An 18,887-nucleotide genomic window follows, 5' to 3' on the forward strand; every position below is an offset into this window, starting at 1 on the left:
AATGTTATTTTATATTTGAGTTACATTTAATAACAATATGATAACGGTTTTACAACTAAAGATGCATTTCAAAAAATATTGTCCATAATACCAACTCAAATTATCTTTAAACTTATCTCGAATGATCTACAAGCATAAAAATTGGTATCAATACATGTATGAGGTAACCAAGAAAGTTTTGTGTTTTTTCATGCACCACTTTCAAGCATCGATATGTCACGTAAGCCGTACCTGGAAGATCAAAAATAGTCTCCATTAGCATCGACGACCTTCTGCCAACGTTCTGGAAGGCCACGTATTCCATCGCGGTAGAACAGTGGGCCGTGAAGCGAAGAAGGTATCAAGTGAATTTTCCACCTCTAATAGGGATTTGAACTGGAGTCCTCTAAGGTGATCGTCCTGGGAATGGAACAGGTGATAATTGGACGGTACAATGTCCGGTGAGTATGACGGATGCAATAGTGTTTTCCATCCAGGGCGCAGAATGATGTCCCGGGTCATCCTAGCCACGTGCGGCTTATCGACGTCTTGTAACAGGAGGAACCCTTTGCGATTCAGAAGTGCTGGCTCCAGAGTTTTGAATTTCTCTTGAACACGGCTCAACTGCTGACAGTATATAGTTGCATTGATGCTCTGACCACCTGGTAGCAGTTCTCGAAGCACGATGCCGCGAGTAGTCCACCACACACACAGTAGGACTTTTTTCTTGTGCAATGCTGGTGTTGACTGTTTAGGAACCGGTTCATGGGATGCTAACCAATGATGACGGCGCCGTAAAGCTTCATGCAGCACCCACTTCTTCTCACATGTCAACACCCACTCCACAAATGGCTACTTCCACAGACGAGACAGCAAACGAACACAAGTGTCTGCTCGCGTTGCCTTCTGGCCCGGAATCAAATCATGTTGGATCCATCGACCCAAGTTATAATGCTTTCAATATAGATGGAGATGGTGCCGAATGGTTCCTCTACTCACACTGAATTGTAGTCCATGTTCCTCATATGTCTGGCCACTGTTCGCCTCAAGTGCTGCATAAAGATCTTAATTTTGTACATGTGTTGATCTTCCGGAACGTGATGCGTCTTCGAGTGTTTCGTTACCGTTCTTAAACTTGTTAAACCACCGCTGCACTGTCCGCATAGTCACGACACCCTCACCAAAGGCCTGGCATATATTCCGCTCCGCTGCAGCGGCGTTTGACCCCAGTTCGAGCTCTACAGCATACACGCTTTTATGACGCTCTGTGGAGGTCCCATGTTCACTCTGTCCTTATGCAAGTTCACGGTGTAACTGAAATGCCACAACCAGATAGTATGTTGGGTATACCCATACCAAAACTGATCTTTGCCTTATCTCCATTAGCTTCAACTCATGGTGTAAGGTCCAATGGAACACAGACCTCCACAACAAGCAACATAACTTTCTTGGTTACCTTTATACTAACTAGTGATAGCCTGTATTTGGCCATTTGGCATACGAGGGGTTAATGGGGGTATGTAATTTGCCCATTTCTCCAGTATATATTTTTATATTTTCTTATAAAAGAAAGCCACATATTTGAACTGTGAGGAACGCTGGCAACACTGTTATTTGTCGTACGCAGGAAAAAACTCACATGTACACTCATGTCCAAAATGATTGTCGCATATCTATAACTGTCTTCTTGTAAGAATATAATTTGATAATGATTTTGTAAGGTACTTTTAATACTGATACTATATGTATAATCGGGAAATGAATATTTGTGAAAAATTTCATAGGAAAAGAATTATAAATACGAAAATTAGAATCAATAAAACAAAATGTCGCTAAATGGACAAGAAAGTTTTATTTTCGTTTTATTGTTCTTATTTACTGCTCTTTTGACATGAAATTTGCCACATACATGTCTTTGCCGATTATACACATACTAACATTATATGAAATACCGGGCGAATTCGTTATCAAATTATATTCCTACAACATCATATTTATAGACATGCGACAATAATTTTGGACATGAGTGTACACCAGACATTAGGAACACTCATATGAAAACAACGAAGGGCGTAGGTGCAAAAGCAAGGAGATAAAAATTCGGAAGCTCATACCACTCTCCACTCCCCTTGTATATTTGTCGTCTATCTTCACGTTGTCTGGCAGCCCTAGCGACACCCCTATTAGTCACAGAACCATGAACAATACCTCGTTGGAAAGCTTATACAACACAGATTTCAACTAGGTAACTTTTGTGTCCCTATGTCCAGCCTGTAAAAAAAGAAGAATTTTTTTTAAAATTTGAAAAACTATTTTAAGTTTGTGGAGCTCTGGCAACACTGTTGTTTGTCTTCCGTAGGGAGGCACAAAAGTTACCTCTCTGAAATTTGTGTCTCATACGCTTTCCAAAGAGGTATAGTTCATGTCCCTGTGACAATTAGGGAAGTCGCTAGAGCTGCCAACGTGACGACAGTCCTTCGAAAAATATGTACAGAGTGACCATCGGAAGTAGGTACTTCCGAAATTTTATCTCTCTTGTTACTGCATCTACGCCCTTCATTTTATTATATGATTGTTACCTATGTGTGGCGTAAACGTGAGATAATTTTTTTCCTGCGTACGACAAACAACAATGTTTCCAGCGTCTCACAAATTTTACAAAAATTAGTTTTTCTTCCTATTTTTTTATTTTCTTCTTTTACGTGTTGGGCACTGGGCGCACAAAAGTTACCTCGTCGGAATTTGTGTTCTATAAGTTTTCCAACGAGGTATGGCTCATGTCCCTGTGATAATTAGAAGGGATACTAGGACCGCCAACGTGAAGGTCTACGATTTTCTGCATCCCATCCCTTTTCCCCCTCCCCCAAATTGTCGACCACGCTGGGGGGCGACGACATCGGTTTTCACGATCACTATAGTGTCTATAACAATAATCAGAAATAAAATTGCGTTAGGCTTTCCATGCATGCTCAACCCCCCTCAGATCCTTGACTACGTTAGTAACAAGCCAGAGTGATATTAGTGTCTTTTGAGCTTTCCATACGTTTTGCGTGGCTATCATACTGAATTTTTGAAGAGTTGTGTTTCTCATTCTCTCTTATCGCTGGTATAAAATCCAGGCATTACCCAATGGATAGAAAACGTGATTTTTGGGAAATTTCGTTGTGGTAATCAAGAAAGATATGTAAACTTCAAAAGAGTCACATATATTTATGCTGTTGATAGTAATCAGCATTTATCAATATTCTTTTTATACTTTTATTTCATACTTCTTTTGTAGTACTTGTTGAATTATCTAAGCTATAGCTAAAGTGGAATGTTGGAGAAACATTTGCGATCATATTCTGAAGTCTACAAATTCTTAAGTCAACATGCAAGATAATTAGATTATTGATATTATTTCCTGTTGGAAATAGCTGCTCAGTAAAATAGCCTGTGTTTGCCTCGTAGTTTGATACTTGTGTATCCCTCTCCTTTTATTGCTGTGTCTTTTGCTAATTCTTGTTAACTTCTGAAGATGAACCACACGTTTTTTTTTTTTTTTTTTTTTTTTTTTTTTTTTTTTTTTTTTTTTTTTTTTTAGAATCCACATGAAGTTCAACTTGAGTTGGTAAGTTTAAGGAGCTGTTGTTCCATACTTCTATCATTCTTTTACTGCCTGCAGTAGTTTTGGAAAAGATCAGTTTCAGTTAATGCCCACAAACCGTTTTCAACACCTTATTTGGAAATGTGTACCTTACATTTTCGAAAGTCACGTCAGAAGCATTTGAAATTGCCTTTCAATTATAAGAACTTATAATTTTGTTTTCATTCAGGAGCTGATAATGTCAAAATTGGATAAAAGAAGAAAAGATTTGTACACTGCACCACCAGGAAAGATCTGTGCTATATTTGTTGATGATATGAACCTACCAGCAAGGGAGACGTATGGTGCACAACCGCCAATTGAGCTCCTGAGGCAGTATTTTGATCATGGTTATTGGTAGGTATTTTCAGTTACTCCCCTGCTTGTTAAGTATTAACTTCTATTTGTGGTGTTATAAAACATATATGTAAATGACTGATTTCTTCTCTAAAATTTGTTGATCTATAAGTTACATGTAAATGATATTTTGTTTAGATTGTTGGCTTCTTAATAAAGACAAGTTTTATTTTCACGTTATGAACGAAGACATGATTGCAACCAGCACATTTGTTGATTATATCCATACGTAGAGAAGAAAGTGGCTGTGAGTGGAATCGTTAGACGATTCCACACAATCCTTTGTCTAGTGTGTGTATAAGGGTAACTACAAAAAAGAAAAATGGGCAGCTCTTTCTTTTACTTCTCATGTGAGAGGTATTTTAGTATTACGAGAAATCCACATTTTGTAAAGTAGTGATATCCAATTCCTCTAAACTTTATTTAAAACCTCGTAGAATTCTGAATAGTATACTATACAACGGATCTTGTTTTGTCAAGAAAATTGAAATCCATTGTTTCAAAGTGGAATGAAATTGAAACTAATTATCTAAATAATTTCTTGTTAAAAACCCACAGTGGGTAAATTTACCCTCTGAGGGGAGAGGGAGGGGGAGTACTTTCTAGAAAATTTTCTCAAAAATTGTTTTGTCGATTCTGTTCATATTTCATATATAAATTTTTCTAACAACCCTACAATTTGACATGGATAAATTCTCGTGATAAAATCTACAAGGGGTAGTTTGCTCTTAAGGGTGAGTTTTCTGAAAATGCCTGTTATAACAGGCTGTCTATCGGTCACGAAAGTCACGAAATCAGAAAACGGTCATGAAAGTCAGGAAAAAGTCACGAAATTTAGCTTTGGGGTTACGATTTTTTTTTAAGTGTACAAATGTAGGTACAGATTGGAAAATGTTGTTCTATAGAACGTCAAAACTCACCACCAAAAATATACATGGTTGGGTTTAGACGCTACCAAATCGCAAGCAAAGTACGTTTCTGTCGCATGGATGAAAATTCGGCCTAATTCGCACCCAAATTCGCTCTTGAAAATGTTAGGAAATTTTATGATTTGGTAAAGAAAAGGTCACGAAAAAGTCACGAAATTTCATTTTGGAATTTTAGTAGACACCCTGTATAAGTTTGTTCATGCTTTGTAAATAAGTGTTTCGGTGATAACTGTAGTATAATATGATTTGATATAAGAAAAGAGAGCAAAAATGTTTAGTGTGGTGGCCTATACCATTTTATTTGGTAATAATAATAGTGGCGGTAGTCAAATTGTTCGGTATGTTTATTTCCAATTTGTAAACTAATATCTGTTAATGTTTTCATCATTTTACATTATATCTCTTTTTTTCTGTAAGGTTTGAGCTGAGAGACAAATACAAAATTACTCTGAAACATATGTTGATAATTTGTGCAATGGGTCCACCCGGAGGAAGTCGTCAAGAAGTAACTCTGCGTTTCCTTCGCCACTTCAACATAATGTCCATCAATGCATTTTCAGATGAAAGTATGATCAAAATATTCAGCTCAGTCCTTGGAATCGGGTTGAGGGTAAGGATTTTAGCTAAATTATTGTTAGTTAACTGAGAGTAATCGGAATTGATCATAGTTCTATTTGAACATGTGTTTAGCATCTCTCATCAGAGAAATTTGTGATAGTTTTCGAAAATATACAGTGGGATACAAAAATGTGTCACAACATTTTGGGAACAGATTCCTCACATCAAAATAAGAAAAAGAGTTCATATGGACCTGTGCTCAAAAGTGGATAGTTTCAGAGTTCTAGGGTGCCGAAAACGTGAAACAAGTGAATTTTAAAAAGTTCGTAGTTCCACTACTATGGGACCTGTCGTAGTCGGGTCATGACATCACTGAGGAACTGGTATGTAAACTATCCAAATATCCATGTTTAAGAATGCTCTAGTACTTGCACACCAATTTTTAGAGATGTGTGGAGAGTGATCAAGTACTCCCAAACAGCCTCTCTAAAAATGATTGTGTGAGTACCAGAGGTTCTGAAAGATTCATATTTGGATAGTTAACATACTAGTTCCTCGGTGATGTCTTGACTCGACTACGATCGGTCCTATAGTAGTGGAACTATGGACCTTTAAAGTTCATATTTTTACGTTTTCGGCACCCTGTAACTACGAAACTATGCACTTTCGACCATAGATCCATATGAACATTTTTTTCTTATTTTGATGTGAGGAATCTATTCCCAAACTATTGTGACAAATTTTTGTAACACCCTGTATAGTTTCATGGTCTAAAATTGACGGTAAGCAATTAAGAGTGTGTTTTTGATTGTGATTATAATACAGTGGTGAAATCATTGTCAAATTCTTGCTGTCTACAAATTGGGTGAATGTAAGTTTGTGAAATTCAAAATCTCAATTAATTTTTGAGAAACGGCGTACGCTTGTGTCGTTTCTAAAGTAATTTTGCAATAATAAATAAATAAAAATAAAAATTAAGAAAATTAATAAAATAATGGTGTTGGCACGGTAATTTCAGGTATATGAAACTAAAGCAAAACTACCTGGTATTGTAAACGAAATTGATGGGCAGTCATTTTTTTCTTTAAGTAGAGGACCAAAGAAAAAAGTTTAGGCCGGCCAGTATGATTTATTGGAAACAACAGTGGCGAATATTACAGAATTTTTGTAATACTAAGCCCTATTACTGATTGAAGTTTCGTGTAATTTTGCTATAACTGGGATGCACTGATTCTCAAAGATTAACTCAAATGCAGTTTTATGTGTCGGTCTATTTTTTTATCCAACACTTTCGAACTAAATATTCTTCTTTTCATTCATCAGATTAGGAATCATGTCGCGTCCGGATAGAGCTTTTCAGGTGGCCGTATGTGACTTGTGAGCCGTGGTTTGTGCCCATCACTGTTGTAACAATCATTGCCTATAACCAGCCAGATGGCTTTTAGTTGGATATTGTGTACTTGGCACATCGAAATCCATCGCAGTTATTTCTAGTATTTTAGACTTGAAGTTCTTTATCTCTCAATTTCAGTGGCATTCTAATTATTTCACAATGTTGAGACAACACCGAAGATTCTGCTCCAAGTAGAATCGAATTCGAGACCAAGCAGACACTCGAGACAACCATTCGGCTATATAGTAATCAATATAGTACAAGTGAATGTGAGTTTATCTGATCGCATCACACAATACCCACTGAACTGATTTAACATTATACCTGGTACAATTATCAATCTTAGCCTTTTCAAGAACTACATGATATTAAATTTATGAAAATGCATATCCCAACGAGGAAGAGGAGGAGGTCATAATTTATGCAAAAGTTGATTATCTCCCGAGCCTGTCAGTTTGGAAAATGAAAGTCAGTATATAAACTCCTCATTAAAATCAAATGGACCCGTGTTGCAGTGTTCTTGAATATTACGATTGTAAGAGGAGAGCAGCAATCATAACTTGTTCGAAAAAATGAGTGAACTATGAAACTCTCGGCAGGCAAAGCTATGCAACACAGCCTCTGTTGTCGAGCCGAACCTGTCTCTGGCCGTGCTCGGCTACCAAATATGGCAAGTTTTATTTCTTACACGATGAGGTGCATGCCAATCGCATTTCATTCAGATCCGGGCAGCAGATACCGAAAAATAAAGTTTCACGTACAGTTCTGGCAGAACCTAGCCGAGTCTGCCCCTTGCCAAGCTCGGCTAGCAAATGTATTGAACTTTATTCCTTAAACTATGAGTTATTTGCCTCCCAAATTTGTTCAAATTTGGCCAGTAGTTACTGATAAATAAAGTACCACATTCCAAGTTTGTTCCTAGCCAAGCCCGGCCACCAAATATAGCGGTCTTTATTTCTTACACGATAAGCTACTTGCACACCGAATTTCATTCAGATTCAGCCAGTAGTTATCAAGAGATAAAGTGTCATATACAAGGCGAGCTGAGCCTACCCGATCCAACTCTGTTCTTGGGCGAGCGTGGCCACCAAATGTAGCAAGTTTTATTCCTTAGACCATGGGCTATTTACGCACTAAATTACGTTCAGATCCGGCTAGTAGTTACTGAGGAATAAGATAGCACACACACACATACATATAGAGTGCAACTATAATCTCACGTATGCTTACGCCGGTAGCTGATGATCGAAAATGATCAATATGAGTGTCCAATCCATAGTTCTCTAGGTCGCTGAGATAAATAATGACACACTTAATGCTGTTTAAATCCAAATTCATAATCCATCGGAATGTGGGGTGTAGGTATGAATAGGAAGAGGATAACGTAAAATTAATCACAAGTGACCGATATTAGTGTCCAATCCATAGTTTTCAGTGTCACTGAGATGAATAGTGACGCTTCCGATCACGTTATGGATTTTTATCACTACACTTTAATACTAATGCTTTCCCAAGGCGAAAAAAGGTCAAATACTGCCCATAAAATATATTCTTCCCCTGCGAGGAAGTGCATTTCAGCTGGTACTGAAATAAAGTAGAATTTTTTTTACGTATATACTCTAACACACCACCACCAACATCCCAGTGCTCCTGTCGTCATCGTCTAACAGTTGCCAACACAGACATCTAATGTGTTTCCACTGAACTGATAAGCACACATACACACAACAGCAGCACTGGGATGTTGGTGGTGGTGTGTTAGAATAAACTCTGTACTACATATTGAGTAGTAGAGCGGCGGTGTGCAGTAAACTGAGCCGGTGGTGATAGTGTGAAGTTGGCGATCTCTGTGATTTACCAATAGGACAAATTTTTGGCGCTCTGTTGTGTGCTTCGAGCATTACGAAAATGGCAAATGTGTTGAATGTGTCGTGAGGGACAGTGTCCAAGGTAATGATGGTTTACTAAACTCATGGTAAAACTATATCGGCGAAAATGAATAGTGTCGGAAGAATACCCTCAGCGAGAGGTTCCGCCGAGCATTAAAATAGATTATCATTCACAACTGTCGTTCGACTGCGGTGTAAAGGACGAATTACCTCAAGCAGCATCTCCCACAGCCTATGTCAACAACCAGAGTCCGCCGTGAGTTACTTGACACAAACATAGAGAATCGGTTTGCACGGTCGAAACCGCTGATAAGAAACCATAACGCTTTAGCTCGACTCCAATGGTGCCACGAACATGTAACATAGACCGCTGATGCCTGGAAATGTGGGATATTTTCGTATTAGCCATCGTTCACCATATTTCAAAACACGAGCCATGTTTGTGTGTGGCGGATGCCGGGAGAAGCGTGTGATGCGCAGTATCTCCTCCCATCCGTGAAATTTGGTAACGGATCTGTGATGCTGTGAGCAGCAATATTCTGAATTTCAGTTGGTCCTGTGCTGACACTTATCGGTTTCGTTACTGACTATTATGACACCATTTTAGGGGACCATGCGTATCATATGGCCTAGATGTTGTTTTTTAAATAATGACGCCATATTTCAGGATGATAATGTGCCCATTCACACAGCTGGAACTGTTGCGGCTTGATTTGAGAAACATCGGGAAGAAGCTATCAGCTCCCCTGATACGCTTAATCCCCGGAGCTGAACATAATTGAACATCTCTGCTTCGTTGGAGACACGAATTGAGCGTAGATTTTCGCTTTCATCCTCTTTTGTGGAACTGAGAGATAGACAGTACGCGAAATGGTGTTACATTTTGCTTGCTACCATTCACGACTTCTATGAATCTATTCCAGGTCGCATCAGAGCTATTCTGAGGGCACACGGTGGTCCGGCGTATATTAATCTGGTAACACTTCTCTGATGTTTTCCATTAAATATCTATGTTTATATATATATATATATATATATATATATATATATATAAACATAGATATTTAATGGAAAACATCAGAGAAGTGTTACCAGATTAATATACGCCGGACCACCGTGTGCCCTCAGAATAGCTCTGATGCGACCTGGAATAGATTCATAGAAGTCGTGAATATATTACACCTAAAGTGCTAAGCTTATTATGTTGGTGGAGCATGAAGAGGTTTTTAAAAGGACTTCACGTATAAAAAATGGGGTGCGAAGCAGTGGAAATTTAATTTGTCATTGCAGCCTATTAGATATCAGCTAAGAACACTGTACTGTATAATGTTCGATGCATAGCTAATTTATATATATATGTTAAGGAACTTGAAGTTTTCTATTTGTTCAATGTCTCGTAGTGTTTTTCTTTATTTATTTTTTTATTTGATGATAACTAACATGCTAAACAGTGTTAAACGAAAGAGAGAGCACAATATCAACAAAATAATTTCACAAAAATATTCATTTGTTTATTTTTCAGAACAATGGCTACCCAAATGATATTATAACTGTAGGGAATTACATGATAAATGCTACAATGGATATTTACAAAGCAGCCTTACAGTATCTTCGTCCAACTCCTGCAAAATCACACTACGTTTTCAACTTAAGAGACTTCTCTAGAGTGGTACAGGGTTGTGCACTAATTAGAAAGGAATCTGGAGATGATAGAAAGATGTTTGTTAGGTAAGGTTTTTCAGGTTAATCTCATGAGCTCATATGATTATTGTAATATGACCGTACACCATAATTTACTTACGAATGTTGAACGTTTTAAGAATCACAACAATAGACCCAATAGCACATAATGTTACAATATATGAAAGAGGACTTTTTTGAGGGGAGGTTCTATCATCACGTTAAAACTACTTTCTGGATCGGGATCGTTTTGGATGTAGTAAGAACTTATCGCCTGTTGCATGCAGTACATAACCAAGTTTTGAAAAATCAACCCAGAAAAAATACGAGAGAGTGCATAATTTCATTAGTATCACATGTTCGTTTTGAATTGCTGAACATAAAAGCTTGAAATTATGTATATGAAGTGCTTTTTGCTAACAGAATATGAATATGTCATTCACGTGCATGAACTCAATATGGCAGATATACAAGGAGGAACAATTTTTAAAGCTCTGGTCATATACAGAGTGTATCAGATAAAACGCTTAGTATTCATAAATCATAAACGGCTAAAGAGAGAAAGATGAAACAAAAAGTGAGATAGGGCACATTGCATACAGAGTATTGTTTTTCCCACAGGCTCCCCTATCATGGGACACTGGGGGGTCGCTCGAAAATTTTAAATGGGAAAGTATGCTATTTGATACGTATATCGTTGAAAATATCATTTAAAAAAACAACTTTTGTAGGGAAAAGAATTTGTGTGTGAGCACCGTTTCCGAAATGCCCATCATTTAAATGTGAGTTCTTACACAATGAGATAAAACATCCAGTGCTTAAAATCCACAAAACGGCTAAAGATAAAAAAGATGAAAGTTGGCTACAACAAGATGTTTTGGAGAAAGTTGGCTACAAAAACAAGGTCGACGTTTGGATGGCACATAATCTGACTCCAAAACATTTCTAAAGAGTTGATCACGAGTGATGGAAAGTGGATAACCTATGATAATAATGTGCAGCAAAGATCGTGGCCAAAGCGAGGACAAAGTCCGAAGTCTGTGTCAGACCCCACACTGACGCCCAGGTAGGCTATGCTGTGTTTGGTGGGATTGGAAGAGCATGGTACATCACAAACTGCTACTGCCTGGCAGAACGGTAAACTCGGACCTGTACTGCCGACACTTAGCACCTATACGTGTGTCAACTATACTTAGCAATTCGAAAGAAATAACCGGAACTGGTCAACAGAAAGTATGTCGTATATCACGCTGACAACGGGAAATCGCATACATCTATAACGACCTGTCAGAAATTAAGAGTTCTTGGCTGGGAGGTTTTAATTGCATCCATCGTATAGCCTGGACCTGGCACCATCAGAATATTATTTATTTTGGTGTCTACAGAACTCTGAATAGTGCTAAGTTAGCACCAGAAGAGGTATGTAAAAACCATGTTTCACAATTTTTTTGATCAGAAACCACACCATTCACTTTGCTACTTTCATTTGTAAACTGGATGCACGTGTTGTAAAATTTTTACTATGATCTTATTTTTTCTTCGATTTTTTTAACCATTTATACCCATATTAAATGCAAAGTCAACCACATCGGCTTCTATAAATAATTTTTGTTTCTGAATAGATAGTTCATTGGTACGTAGATAGAACCTGCGATCCTAACTTCACTCACTGTTAAGATCCATGTTTCAATAATGTACCATACTGAAAATTTATTATTATTATTATTATTAATACTCTGAACGAAGACTTTTTGTATACTTTCAGAATGTACAAAGCGCGGCGCCCCTGAAGAAGACATGTCACCCCTCCCCTCGGCGGAAAAATTTATTAAGTATACCCTTGCTCCATTTTTTTAATCATGAGACGAAAGCTGAAATAATACTAGCATATAACGAATATTTGTTAGTAACATATTTCCGTTATTTTACTGTGTTTCTGCTTTCAGGTAATTTCATAAGCAAGAACTCTCACTAATATGACAAGGTGATATAAAGGCGAAAGCTGAAAAAATAATAAATAAAAGAAGTAGTAGCATTCCCTTCATAGACACTCCTCGCAATGCTCTAATTCCTTATCTTGCGAGGCATTTCTCTATTTTTATAAACAAATTTCCATTAATGAGAGCCACGAGGGTAAAATATTATGATTTTCTCTCCCGTTATCGAAAAGCATCTCACTCCCACACCTCTCGTTATTGTCAGTCTGGAGTTTAAAGCCTGTGTTATGGTTCTAGGCTAGGCTATACAATAAGTAGATCTGAAGCTTAAAGTGGGATCCAAATCACATATTCGCATCAGAATTTCAACACGAATCTCGTGACCAATGATCAGAAAGGTAATTATTTAATTATGAGGCTGAAAACAAGCAATGCTTGTAACGTGATTTTCTTTATAGATTCAAGGAAATGAAGAAAAAAAATCAAGAATAGTTTTAAACGTATCTGATTTCTTTGAGTGAAAGTAAGTTTTTGTAAAAGAAAATAGGAGAGAGAAAGATATTAATTTATATTTCCTAACTTGTTCTGGTTTAGCGATTTTTTTGTACCAATATAATTATCTATGCGCACTTGTATGACGTCAGCATTGAATCTAGAAATTTTTAGCTAATGTAGTGTAAGGTTCAACAGAAAGAGAGATATTTAGTATACCTGTTTGAAGAGAAATAATCTAAATTTAAAGGATAGATTAGAAAGCCACCGAACTTTAGTGTTTAAAAAAAAGTCTGAACGTATGTACCAACAATGTGATACTGCGTCGTTTTGTAGATATTTGATCAACAAATTATCAAAAAATATCATGTGCTATAAGAAATGACTATATAATTAAGTTAGAGAATGATGAACTATGAATTTAAATTGGAGAAGTTTCCCTATCTTAATAAATTCAATAATCCTGTGAATCTTGTCATTGAAATAGGATTTTTTTTAATATTTCACTTTCTATTATATTCAGTTCTCTTCCATAACTATTACATTAAATGAGCAAATGAACATGTCCACATTAGTCAACTTAGATAACGGAATACGTAATTTTACATATCTCTTGGGGTGTCAACGTATAATATGACTTGCAGCAGTTTCGAACGTACAGTGCGCGTAGTTAATCCAAGGTGGATATTATTTTGTATCTTTAAATTTTCTCTGTTGAGTAGCATTGTACTGAAACTCGAAGTATGGATGTCTAAATTCGTATTTTGTCTATTCCCATTCACTGTTTTACGAATAGCACAAAGAAAGTGTTTAGAGTTGGAAGAGGAAACCTGAACATGAAATAAAAATTCATTATAATGGATGATATAATGACGCTTAATACTTACTCGAATGCTGACTTGCTGCTCATATAAAAAGTTTTATTTGATTAAGTTATTTTTTTTTTTTTTTTTTTTTAAAGTTCCGTCATGATCAAATGGTGCCAAAACATCAGGCTATAGCACAAATAATGTGAAAGAATCAATGTAAATATTAAGATTAGAATTTAAATAAGACAAAACTGGGATAAGAATTCAGGATTTGCCCAGGAATTTAGTAAAATATTTAATTTCATGTTTTGTTTTCAAATTTGAAAGTGTGAGCGACGTATGCGCAAATCAATAGAGATAACACATGCCTTAGCAGGATGTGATCATGCTTATATGTTTCGACATTTGGTTACAGGTTATGGGTTCATGAAGTTTTAAGAGTTTATTACGATAGACTGATTGATGCATCGGACCGAACTTGGTTATATAACAAATTAAAAGACTGTGTGAAGATCTATTTTAAAGAAAGTTTTGATGCTGCATTTCAAGAACTGGCTGGAGAAGGCAATGCGGTAAGCTTTCTCTCTGTTAACTTCTTAATTTGTTTTTTAAGCATTTTGTTTCTTCTCTCGTCTTTATTTTTTAAGACTTTCTTTTGTTTCTACTTTTTACCTTGGGTCCTCTACTTTACTTTTATTTCTCTTTCCTCAGTCGTAGCTTCTCTCTCTTTTTATTACATTCTTTTCCACTTTTCTTCTCTTATATTTTTACATTGCTCATAATGTACATAATGTGAGATTATTTATTGAGGCTTACAGAAGAGAAATATATATATATATATATATATATATATATATATATATATATATATAAAGCTCCTGACTCAGTGATCACGGGTGTAGGGTTGTCAATACACTCACAGGATCTCTGGTTACATCACATGAGTGTTGTGCTGGACTAACACTATGTTTGTGGCCTTTCAAAGGGCGTTCCTGTTTCATCTTACTTCCATCAGTCCAATTATATGTATCTATATATACGTAGCACCAACATGTATTTCCAGGTGTCAGTTAACCTATTTATTGCAAATTTGGGATGGGATATCTGGTCATAAGACATTGTTATTTAGTTAACGGAGGCCAATGTGAAGGGGAGTGCCCTGAACGATATACTAAAAGTCCTCAAAGATGTGAGATCAGCGCGTGGTGAAGGGAGATTTAAAGGTAGTTGTTTTGAAGATTTCCTTAATTATTATTTAAAAAGAAAGAGAAAAGAAAACTATGGGGTCTATCAAAAATGATTTATGTACGTAATTCAACTATATTAAATTTCCTACGAAGATTGTCCTATATATGTTTTTCATAGAATCAATAGTTTAGTAGATAGAGGGGGATAAAAAGTACATATTTCAAAAATTCTTATTGTATTAGTAAAATCAATTAAAAGCATTCACTTAGTTTCCAGATAAAACCCCATGCCTCTACAGCAATATACAAAGGCAATACACAACTTTGTGCACAAACACACTGTCGCGAGAGAACGGGCTAGCTTTATAAATTTCTCTTCTATACACCTAATTAAGCTCACATTATTTGTGCGCCGTGTAAAAATATCGGAAGAAAAGATAAAAAAAAGGATGATATAATAAAAAGAGAGAGAAGCTACGACAAAGAAAAGAGAAATAAAGTAGATGACCGAAATTAAAGAGTACAAACACAAAAGAGATTTCGTACGAGTCGCTTGCACGTCACATTTCACATCTTGCTTAGTTCTAACGCCCTGAGCGTGTGCAGATTTAGCCTGTGTGTGTCTAGTGTTCGCGTGTTATACTGATATTATTAGCAGTTACACAATGTACAACAATGGCTGAAAAGAGCAAGGGAAAAATCACAATGTTGTTGGCTGTTGGTGTAAAACAGCTATTTTCAAGTTTCGTACGATTGATTCAAGACTTGTGTATTGTTTCTTGCAAGAAGTATGAAGAAAAACCTTTTTCTTCCATCAAAACATGTCGTGCTTCCCATCCTTTCTTGCAATATGCCTTCATTAACCCCTCTATCTCTTTCTCATCTACATCATCCTTATTACTCGCAACATGTCCGGCACATACATAAAAAACAACTTTCAACCATTATCATACAATATGTAGCTGCTAATAATGTCATAAAACGCACGAACATTAGACACACGAGCTACGTCTGCTCGTGCTCGGGGCGTTAGAAGAACTAAGCAAGATGTGAAATGCGATGTGCAAGTGACTTGCATAAAAGCAGCCCGCGCCCGCGCCGGCACTCCACCTGTGCCCTGCAATCGTGTGTTTGTGCACGAAGCTCTATATTTTTTCACAGGTATGTTTTTTTTTTTTTTTTAAGATTACTTGAATATTTTTATTTGATTTTACCATTACTATAAGAATTTTGTGAAATGTATGCGAGGCACATATCAAAAAAAAGACCAATATTTTCTTTTAAAAAAATGGAGCAGAAATTTATTGTAATTGATATACAAGTACATACCTTAGCTATTTTTCGACGTATCGCATGAAACGAAACATTTCTGGTAGCGTGGTACAAGCTTCCGTATAACCTCTATGAAAAAATCTGCCGTCTGAGAGTACAGCCTGACAAGAACTGATGTCTTGATCACTTCTCTGTCGAAACGCTTCAATGCAAGTCACTTTATCAGGTGAATAAAAAGTGTGAAATCGCTGTAGGTAAGGTCGGGGATGTAAGGGGAATAATTAAATAGTTCCCATCGAAATTTTGAATTGTCTGAACAGTACGAGCAGCTGTGTGGGGGAGAACGTTGTCATGGATCAGAAAAATTCCAGAGCGTAGCATTCTTCTGCGCCGATTTTAGATTGCTCATTGCAGATTATTCAGTGTTGTACAATACACATCTGCTGTAATTGTTCTTCCTGGTTCCAGAAATTTCACAAGAATCTTACCCTTATAGTCCCAAAACACGGTTGCCATGATTTTGCGAACTGATGTTGTATGTTTGTATTTCTTCGCTTTAAGAAAATCACAGTGCCTCTGTTGCAGTGATTGTTGCTTCGACTCCCTAGTGGCGTACGATATCCAGGTTTCATCTCCTGACACTATATGAAAAAATAGGTCATCCCTATCCTCCCACTAGCGGGCAAAAGAATCACATGCAACTGTCATTCTTTGTTCTTTATGAGCGTCTGTCAGCATTTTTGGCTTCCAGCACGCAGACAGTTTGTGATAACCCTGCTTGTCAGTCACAATTCGATGCACTGTTTTCGCAGACACTTCTGGAAACTCTTTGACGAGCTCAGTTACTGTGAACCAGGGATTGGATCGTATTTTCTCGTTTACGCGTTCCACTAGATCTTCTGTCTGAACATAAGGCTTTCCCTTACGCTTATCGCTATGAAAATTTGAACGCCCTTCCGAAACTCTTTGCACTATTGCCTGACCTTTCCTTCACTCATTACTGTCGGTCCGTAAATGACATACGATTCCCGATGGATGTCCACTGTATTCTGTCCTTTGGCGCTCAGAAATCGTATGACTGGTCTCACTTCCCATTTGGCGGGATTTTGTATGACGGCAGGCATTTTATTTTACTGCTACTTGCACGTACGCAACGATCTTATCTCTATTGCAAGCACAGAATAGCAAGGCGTACTCAACTTCATCAATGTTGCCAGTCTCGCGTAAAAAATTATCGGCCTTTTTTTGTTACGTACGCCTCGTACTTTTTATCCCCCTCTGTCTTCTAAACTGTTGATCTTAGGTAAAAAAAAAATGTATAAGACTTTCTTCGTATAAAGTTTAGTATAATTTAATTTTGGACTTGAAATCTGTTTGGTAGAGTGGCCCCGCGTGCCGTAGTCGCTAACGCTCTCGGCTTTGGTGCGAGCGGTCCCGGGGGCCAGTCCGTCGGAAAAGTGTAAAAACTTTTTCAGGCCAGCCATCCTGAGTGAGGTTTTCCTGGGGTTTCCTCATTCACACCAGGCAAATGCCAGAATGGTACCTAATATACAAGTCCAAGCTGCCTCCCTCACTCCCCACTCCCTTCTTCCTTTCCTTTCTCCGGATAGTGTGCTCGCCTAGGGACGTCATCCCTCATGCATGACGGGCTAATATGGCCTTAGATGCTGAAAACCCAGGAATCTAATTCCTAATTCTAATCCTCATCTGTTTGCTAGACCCCATAGTTTTTGAGATATTTAAGGAAGATTTGAAAAGAAAAAAACTATCTTTAAACTAACTCCACTGCTCACTGCCCACTGCCCCACACCCGTGGAGACTTCTAGTATTTCATTTAGGGCATTCACCCCAACAACTGTGACAAATTTTTAAAATACATGGGGTATTTTTTTTTTTTTAATTTTTCCTTCGTTGACTAGACTATTATGAGCTGTATCATCACTCTGAATGGATGTGTGGTCGAAACTACAGTTTCCTTTATGGAAAATGCATATGGTTAAAGCTCTTAAGTATTTGCTTCAGGATAGTGATGCAGAATTTAGGTCTACCAATGCGCGAATGTCATTTTTTTTTTTTTTTTTTTTTTGTTCGAATTTCTGGAGAAATTAAAAAGTTCAGAAATCGTTTTATTATTATTATTACTTTGAATTCTTATTCCTCTTGTAACGTTGTAGTTACATTGTACTTGACCTAAAATGAAACAATGTGAAGTTTGGATTTCATTCTCATTTGTCCGGAATGATGCATTACTTACAAAATCCAATATTCCTCACGGAGACAAAGATAATTCAGAATTCCTAATTTGAAGTTTGAGAGAAAATAAAATTTTCAATTTACTTCATTATGGGCCTACCATAAAAGCTACTTGAAGTTCGTACAATCAAATTATAGGTCGCGTGGAATCCATATTTTATCTATTTATAGAAAGAGAAGGTGGTAATAGACGATTATCCGTTATTGTGCTCGAGTAGTTTAAATATTTTAAATGTAACGATTTATATTCGACGTAAAACTGGTGGATGGTTTTCAGTGCATGGGTTCACTATTTTTTGTGTCTTTAGAGATACCAATATATTTTTTGTTAATTACATGCTGAAGCACAGTGAAGAAAAATTTAAACCCGTGATTCTGACTTAAAGAAAAATCCTTAACGTCGTGACCTTTTAGTTCATAGACTAAGATCCATATCCTTGAAATACCTAGAATATTATATACAAATAATAATTACTAGAAGTTTCTGTTAATAATCATACCGTTCGGAATTACTTACTGACGAACAT

The 18,887-nt window shown here is 36.9% G+C and overlaps 1 protein-coding gene across 2 annotated transcripts in view; it reads left to right on the top strand.

The window, feature by feature from the left end:
- The window catches only part of Dhc62B (Dynein heavy chain at 62B), a 321,508-nt gene that overhangs the window by 177,831 nt on the left and 124,790 nt on the right, over positions 1–18,887 (top strand). For both annotated transcript variants that reach the window (XM_081762141.1, XM_081762142.1), the window contains exons 35-38: positions 3,795–3,961; positions 5,308–5,500; positions 10,253–10,458; positions 14,064–14,220. In XM_081762141.1, the coding sequence (XP_081618267.1) occupies positions 3,795–3,961; positions 5,308–5,500; positions 10,253–10,458; positions 14,064–14,220 (723 nt within the window). The remainder of the gene's footprint in view (positions 1–3,794; positions 3,962–5,307; positions 5,501–10,252; positions 10,459–14,063; positions 14,221–18,887) is intronic.

The sequence above is a fragment of the Thermobia domestica genome, chromosome 6 (assembly GCF_964235325.1).
Source record: "Thermobia domestica chromosome 6, izTheDome1.hap1.1, whole genome shotgun sequence".
NCBI classification, from domain to species: domain Eukaryota; kingdom Metazoa; phylum Arthropoda; class Insecta; order Zygentoma; family Lepismatidae; genus Thermobia; species Thermobia domestica.